The sequence below is a fragment of the Aureococcus anophagefferens genome (assembly GCF_000186865.1).
Source record: "Aureococcus anophagefferens unplaced genomic scaffold AURANscaffold_84, whole genome shotgun sequence".
Taxonomy (NCBI): domain Eukaryota; class Pelagophyceae; order Pelagomonadales; family Pelagomonadaceae; genus Aureococcus; species Aureococcus anophagefferens.
The window spans coordinates 2,562-10,702 of NW_008705635.1; the positions used below are offsets into that span (position 1 = coordinate 2,562).

At 59.6% G+C, this 8,141-nt stretch overlaps 2 protein-coding genes across 2 annotated transcripts; both read right to left on the bottom strand.

The window, feature by feature from the left end:
• Window positions 1-716: 716 nt before the first annotated feature.
• Window positions 717-899, bottom strand: AURANDRAFT_17992 (hypothetical protein; the record flags this gene model as incomplete). Its single annotated transcript, XM_009043928.1, has 1 exon — window positions 717-899. A coding segment is annotated over one exon (183 nt), but the record flags the coding sequence as incomplete, so codon positions are not given.
• Window positions 900-5,865: 4,966 nt separating this feature from the next.
• AURANDRAFT_59676 (hypothetical protein) lies at window positions 5,866-6,483 on the bottom strand (the record flags this gene model as incomplete). Its single annotated transcript, XM_009043927.1, has 3 exons — window positions 5,866-6,135; window positions 6,157-6,294; window positions 6,331-6,483. 3 exons carry the CDS (start codon window positions 6,481-6,483, stop codon window positions 5,866-5,868), a joined length of 561 nt encoding a protein of 186 aa, XP_009042175.1.
• Between the last annotated feature and the right edge of the window lie 1,658 nt (window positions 6,484-8,141).

Genomic DNA, 8,141 nt, shown 5'->3' on the forward strand with positions numbered 1-8,141 from the left:
TCGCTCGGGGCGGGCCGCGACTTTCGGAGCTCGCTCGGGCGCGCGCGCGGTAGTGGCGCTTCTGGTCCAGCGTGAGCTCGACGTCGACGACGACCTCGACCTTGCGCGGCAGGTCCGCCGCGACGTCCTCCTTGACGCGGCGCAGGAGGTGGGGCGCCAGGAGCGCGCGGAGCTCGGCGGCGCCGGCCTACCAAGCATGTCGGTAACGATTTTTCATCGTTTTCCCAGCCGAAATCTCTCGAAAATCGTCACGGCCCCAGGACGCTGGCGCTGGCGCCGTCGACGGCGCCGAAGCGCGCGCGGAACGCGTCGCGCGTGCCGTCGCCAAAGGCCGGGGAGGCCGGCTCGAGGAAGTTGAGCAGCGTCCAGAGCTCGTCCGTGTCGTTCTGGAGCGGCGTGCCCGTGAGCAGGACGGCGAAGAACGGACCCGGCGCGGCGAAGAAGACTGGACCCGGCGCGCCCCGGCCCCGGCGGACGCAGCGCCGGAGCGCGTCGAGGAGCCGGCTCCGCGCGTTGCGGAGCCGGTGCGCCTCGTCGACGACGACGCCGCCCCAGGCCACGGCCCCGAGCACGTCGCCGTCGCGGAGCAGCACGTCGTACGTCGTCACGAGGACGCGGAACGGCGGCGCGGCGCCCCGCGCGGCGCCGGCCCGCCCGGGCGGCGCGGCGGCCCACTCGTGGGCCCGCCGCAAGTCCCGCGCGTCGCGGCCCGCGTCGTGGTACGACGCCCACGGGAGCGCCGTCCACGCCTCGAGCTCGCGCTCCCAGTGGCCGATCGTCGACAGCGGCGCGACGACGAGGCACGGCCCGCCGCCGCCGCGCCGGAGCGCGCCGTCGAGGAACGTCGCGACCTGCGCCGTCTTGCCGAGGCCCATCTCGTCCGCGAGGATGGAGCCGCGGCCCGCCGCCGCGTTCGCCGCGAGCCACGCGGCGCCGGCGGCCTGGTAGCCGCGGAGCGGGGGCCGCCCCGCGCCGCGCGCCGCCCGCGGGCCGGCGCCGAGGCCCGCCCTCGCCGCGACGCGCGCCGCGGCCGACGCGGCCGCCGCGCGTCGCGCGCCGCGCGCCGCCCGTCGCGCTCCGCGTCGCCGCGCCGCGCCGCGACCGCCGCCGCGGCGCCGCCGCCCGCGGCCGGCGGCGCGACGTCCGGCTCCGGCTCCGCCGGCTCCGCCGGCTCCGCGCCCGCGCTGGCCGCCGTCGCGCCCGCCGCCTCGCGCCCGCCGCCGTCGCGCCCGCCGCCGTCGATCCCGCCGCCGTCGCTCCCGCCGCCGTCGCTCCTGCCGCCGTCGCTCCCGCCGCCGTCGCTCCCGCCGCCGTCGCTCCCGCCGACGCGGCAGTCGACGACGCGCTCGACGCCGCCGCCGCCGTCGTCGTCGTCGCTCGACGCCGACGCGCCGCCGCGCTCGTCCCGCGCGGCGACGTAGCGCTCGAGGGCCCGCTTGCTCCGGCGGGAAGCGACGCCGAGGCGCTCCGCGCTGTACCACGCCGTCCGTGAGGACCCGCGGTGGCGGCAGAGGTAGTCGTAGGCGAAGACCGCGTCGGCCGCGCGCGCCGGGGCGGCGCCCCAGCATCCGAAGACGCCGCCGGCGCCCGGCCGCGCGCGACGCCGCGCGACGACGCGGTCGACGGCGCGGCCGCCGTCGTCCTCGCGCTCCTCGCCGAACGTGTGCAGCGCCGGCGGCCGCGCGCCGCCGCCGCCGCCGCCGATGGCGAAGGCGTGGCCGCAGTGCTTGCAGCGGGCGGAAGCGTTGCCGACCTGGGTGCCGCAGGACGGGCAAGTTTTGCCCTTGCGCGGCGCGCCGCCCGGCGCGCGCGCGGGCGGCGACAGCTCCGCGTCGAGCTCCTTGGCGTCGACGTAGTTGACGAGCTGCGTGTTCTGCCTTCGCTGACGCTTCATCGCGGCCGAAGCAAGGCTCATCAGTTCGAATTAGGGATCCCTAATATAAATATTAAATATTTAGATAATACAATCACAGGGCCCCTCTACTGGGACTACTACTAGGCTTGCCTCTAGGCCCCTAGGCTCCTTCCTCTTCCTTAATTCAATAGAAAGGGCTGATTGACATCGGTCTGACTATTGTCAGGGTCTGGTGCTATACACCAGACTCAAGTATGGTCGCGTGTTGCTGAGGACTCCGAACGCGAAGCTCAGCCAGGGCATGGTCCGCGTGGCCAGGTAGCCGATGGCGCCGAGGGCGCTGTCCATGTTCTCCCGGGTGATGCGGCCCGGCCGGCCGCCCGAGGGCTGCTCGGTGTTTCCTGCGTTCCAGTCCGTCGACAGGGGCGTCTTCACGGAGGACGTCCGAGCGGGCGAAGCCGAACTTGGCGCAGGTCTTTGAGGCGTACTCCGCTTGGTGGACGCGAACGCGCCCGGGCTCGACCTGGAACTGGAGCCCGAGGTAGTCCTCGCCGCCCTCGGTCATCAGGTTCAGCCCCGCAACTCCCCTTAGCATAAACCGTGGAGAATTAAAGTAGTACGAGGGGAGAGAGGAGGGGCCTAACTAGGGACACTCTCATATTTCTCTAACTAAGGAAAACTCTCTAGTGGGTGAGAGAGGGGAAGCTCAGTGTGCTACCTTACGGTAAAATTTTAGCGCAGTCATCATATAGTAACTGATTATAAAGGAGGGGAACGGGAAGGAGAGCCTAACTAGGGTAGGTACAGTACTAGCATGAAAAAAACGCGAGGATCCGCGACGACCGATCGCTAAGGGACGCTTAGTACGCTTACTCGGACCTGCTAAACTGCGGGTGAACGGGGAAATTAGACAGAGTAACATTTTTGAGTTTTGAACTACTGGGGGGGGGGGCGAATGGGGTGCCCGGGTCCTACGCCCCAAGATGATCCAGCCCCCCGAATAATCAGCTGCGCTTGTATGTCTGAACCAGAGTGGCGTCTCCATGCCCCTCCACTCTGGATCTAATTGTGAGCGTGTGTCTTGTAGTGTCGAGCCGATGTTCTACGTGGATGATATGGCTACTGCTTCGCTTGATGAGAACGAGCTCGCTGGTATCATTGTTCCACGACAAGGAGTCACGAGAGACAAAGTCACCATTTTTCATTTCGACCGACGGGCCATTGAGGGTATAAGACACGTCGGTATTTTGCAGGCGCGATAACACGGAAATGTTGATTTTATCATCGTCAGCAGAGACAATATAAGACATCGACATGTTGGCAACCTTGATGCGTGCGAGGGTCCCGAAGCCCAACGCCCGGAGATGGCTGTCCCAGTTGTCCGACTGTACAAGACTCCAAGCCCCAAACATATCCTGCACTCGTGGCATCTCTTATGAGTCAACAGAATCTTCTACAAAGCGGCAATCTGCGACGCCAGGTGTTTCGACGAGTGGATCCACATGTGGCTCCTCTACACCCCAGCAATATTAGGTGTGATTCCACCGATCACGCTCCAGTCCCTCTGCAGCATCAGAGTTTCCGACTCTGCGGAAGTCGAGGCTAGCACCATCAACAGATACGCTTAGTTGGTCGCCGACGACCTGGAATTTCCATCGGAAATCTGCGCAGCGGTGTCGGGGCGAGTTGCCTAACCCTGCCGACCAGTCCCTGTAGACCGGAGGTCTGGTTGGCTTCACTTCTACGCCGAACTGAGGGCGGCTACGGAATACTTGCAACCCAACAATGCTGTCGCCGTCGAGGTCGAACGAACATGTAACAGCAAGTGTGGATTGCCAGTTTTTGACACACGCTTCGTGATCAACAAGGCCCAAATTATCGTCTGGTAACAAAGGTCGTGATTTGTCCTCAAGCTGCAGGCACAGTTTTCCATTACCGATGAATAGAGAACCCCCGGTGAATGTTATCGAGGTTGAAGCCACCAAGCGCCAGACACCGCACAAAGAAGTCGCATCAGGAGTCTGCAGTCGTCTCCAGCGAAGGGTGATGTCACCCTCCCGTCATCCGTGGAGAGTTTTTGCATCAGGCCGGAGCAACATGTCGGTATGTTAAAAATCAAAATATCGACACCACTGATCATTTACTTTGTTCGGGTTGTAATGGAGATCTATGCAGTGTTTGACCTTGCCATTGAGAACCTCAAAGGTTCCGTGGTAGAATTCCTGAGCATAGACGATGGGCGGTCCGCTGGGGTCGATAGATCCGTCCCAGAGGTGTGCAAGCATCTAGCCATTTCTATACATGATGATTCCCCGAGGCTATCGGCCAAATGGCTGAGTGTTCATGTCCGGCGTACCAGCGTGGAGAGAGACGAGCTCGTACGTACCATCTCCCATCCACTCACTGCAGACTGGCTTGGAAAGTAAGCGCAAGAAAGCGCTCGGTGGATTGACAAAGTACATGTGAGTCCCATCGATGGTGCTGAGACTGAATGCGCTGCTCGTGTGATGAACCCATGCGGAAAGGGGGTAGTTGTCTCGGGAAATGACGTCGTTATTCGGAAATATGGCCGTGATGGGGCAGTTCAGGGTGGCAATTTCTCTAGAGGGGACGTAGGAACGTACCAACACTATTTACTCTTCGATGTGTTCATCTACTAAGAGTGAAAGGCCCATCTCTCACGGAGGTAAGAACTGCTGCAACTCGAATTCGTCGATAACCTCGGCAAACGTACTCGAGTACTCGTATGCCGCAAACGGGTTGAGGTGTACGCTTTTTGCAAACACCATTGGCGGTGGGCATGCAGAAACAATCAGCCGAGTTGGCTCGCACATCTGCTGCGATCACAAGTAAACACATGTCTCGAAGGCAACAATACTTCCCATCGAATGACCATATACTTGAAACGGTCGGGCTTTGCTCGTGTCTACAATATAACAGGCGAGTGTGGAGACTACATGTTGCCATCTCGAGTCGGCACAACCAAGAAAATGGACTTCATGACTCGGGAAAATATCAACCCATCATCAAAAGTATCGAGAGCCAAAGCCAAAAGGTGCACATACGTACAACACGCGATCCTGTTCCTAAGCTGGTGAGAGCTATTGGCACTAGAGCACCTCCGCAGGCTATCCGTCATCGACCTTTGTGTCTTGCAACGAAACGAAGTCACAAATGTCACCCATTGTCTCGTACTCAAAGAGGAGAGCCGGGGGTAGGTCCGTGCTCAATTGAGAGTTCGGCTTTGAAAGCAGCTCCGAAGCTCCAAGGGAGTCAAGGCCAGCATCGGCGAGCCGGGTGTTTCGAGAAGGACGAACGCCAAGGGCGTCTTCGACGACCGCGTAAACGCTCTCTTCGATGTTTGTCGCACTGAAAATTGGTCATGAACCTGAATCAAGATGCAAAGTGTCCAATGATTTTCCAGAACGCCAATGAATTGGTCACTTAGCGCGATAGAGGGATAACAATTCGGCTGTGGCCGGCCCTAGGGCTAAGCCTTGTCACACCACAGCCACGAAAGCCCCGTGCGCGATGGTCCCGCTAAACCCGAACGAGCTCAGACGACCCACCGGTGATTATCGACCGAGGCCTTCAGCCAACACCTCGGTGGGCATCTCGAACGATGTCGACACGATCGAAGACAGGTGCGTGTTCAGCCTACGACCTTTAAGGTTGGGGCGGTTCGCTTCCAAGGGGCGTCAGACAGCCGGAGCTGCGCATTCATAGCGATCAAGCATGTACGAAGGGGTACGAGCACGAGAGAGGCCAACCCAGCGGCAGCCGCCGATGGCTCCAAGTGACCCATGTTCGACTTCAGAGATGCGCACTGTACCGACTGCGAGTTTGTACACAAGGCACCAATAAACGCCCCGACCTAAGACGAAAAATTCACCCACTCATTTGGCGCTTGCAGAAGAGACTACTTCGATCGGATCTCCGAGCGCCGTTCCCGTGCCGTGCGCTTCTAAAGCCCGGTTAGCGGCGTCGCCGTCTCGCACCGTCGAGACCAATCACCTCTGCGATGACCCGTTGGGCGCGGTCAAGCTCGCGCTCGGGCCGTCTTGCTGCACCGCCGTGCCAAGGACAGCAACCTTGGTAGAGACTTCAGAGTCCAGTAAAAAAGCTCCGCAACCTTCGCCGCGGCAGTACCCGTCACCGCGGCGATCGAACGTGTGGCAGCGTCCGAAAGCGGAGAGCATGCCCGCCGCGCTGAATGCTGCGAACGCCGTCACTTCCAGCAGTCCTTCTCCACACACACAAGCACTTGAGCACTCCGCCAGCTACAGAGCGCTACTAGCGACGTGGAGCGCGACGAGAGATGCCGAACATGCCGTATCCACAGGGAAGCACGGACCAGTAAGCCCGAGCGTGTACGAGATGCGACCCGAGGCGACGGCCATGGAAGTTGACGTGCCAGAGTAGACACTCACTGTGTTAGCCTATGTTTGAGCACCAACGTTCCCGGATGTTGATACGGTTGAGCCTGAAACACCGAGGTAGACTCCGACGTCGGTATTGATGAGACGGGCCCTGCAGGCACCTGATGCGTTATCCGCAAACGCGACGTAGCTCATTTCCAGGAGGATGAGCTGCTGCGGGTCTACGGCGGAGACTTCTGAATGTGACATACCCCAAGCAGCGCGCTCTAGACGAAGCTATCCGAGAATGAAATTACCATATGTCGCAGAAATTGCCAGCGAGCTCGGTACGCTCCATCGTATTGGCGGTGTGGTTGCTGTCAGACAACTCACAACAAAGTTCTACAGCTGATCGTGTCGCTTAATACTGCTGGGCAACAATATTTTGAGGTTCGACAGCCAAATTTCCTGGTCGATACGCGCCGTATGCATCGTTCACTCCGATCCCCGAGTTGTATTCGAGCGCCGATCATAAGCTCGCACTAGTGCCACGTCGACGTGCTAGCGCTATTTGTTTGTATCGTCTCCTTGCGACTCCAACTATATCAACTGCATGGACCCAAGTGGCAGTGTCGTGACCATTGAAAGACAAAGCGGGGGGTAATCGACAAAACTGGATGGCAGTTGAGACTAGTTAATCAGAAAGTATAGCGAGAGACACGAATCCGCGAGAGCGATGCTTTCCTGTTCGTTGATGATGCTGTATTCCTGGCCCACCTCGGATTCGACCACCGTGCTCAGAAACGCGCGGCGGCGATGTTCAGATATGAGGTTTTCCGAAGCGAGATATGAGCTGAGGAAGGTTAAAAATCGTTAAAATGGCCATGTAAACCACAACTTTGGAGGTCTCGTTCTCGGCCCCATGGCCACCGATTCCTTTGGTTCTTGTTGCATCTGAAAGAAGAGAAAGAAAGAAGAAGATACCACGGGTAGATACAATACTAGCATGATAGTAGTAGGATAGTAGTAAAGTAGCGTACTGTACCGTATCCGCGTATCCTCATACAAAAGATACCAGTGAGCAACTAAGCTGGCATATATCCACTGCACTGTGAACCTCAAGCTAGTAAGAGAAGTATACCTTGAAGGGACAATACCCGCTACAGTTTCACCTGACTTGCACTGTGACTGGGACTCGCGGCACAAAAGATACAAGTAAGCGACTGGGCTGGTATATATCCACTGCACTGTGAACCTCAAGTTAGTAAGAGAATTATACCTTGAAGGGGCAATTCCCGCTACAGTGACGCCTCAGGCTCTAATGACGATCATCTCCGAGTCCACGGCTCGTTCCCCGGGAGACAACAGACAATGAGCAACCAGTACCCTAACTAGGATTACATGCTCCCTTGATACCCCCCCCCTTCCCGTCTTCGTACATTATAATAACCTCGCTGACAGTTTGTCTGCGCGGTACCGTGCCCGAGTCTACTCGTGAGAGCATCGATAACAACATTTCTAGGCGATAAACTTGACGAATTCTCCAGACGATGCTAGTAGGGCAGCCCGGGCGCGCGCCCACCCCTAGGAGGTAGCTTAAGGGGGTGGGTGACTCGATAAGACACATGCGGGGCGTTGGACGTAAGGCACATACAATACTACGGAGCTCAGGACGCAAAAGTTAGCTCAGACCGTGTTTCACTTGCCGGGCGGCTAAGCTCGACTTGAGCTTTGCCGATCAATCGAAGCTTAGCACTCGGTCCCAGTGCTAAGCTTGTGGACCCCGAAGCAGCCCGAATGGCGAGGACCGTGGGGCGCCGTGGCGGCGGCGTCGTGGTGCCCGCCGTGGGTCCGCGTGTGCGGGCACCCCTTGGCGCCCCCCACGATGATGAAAAACCGTCTTCCCGTGCCATCGGCGTCGATTCGGA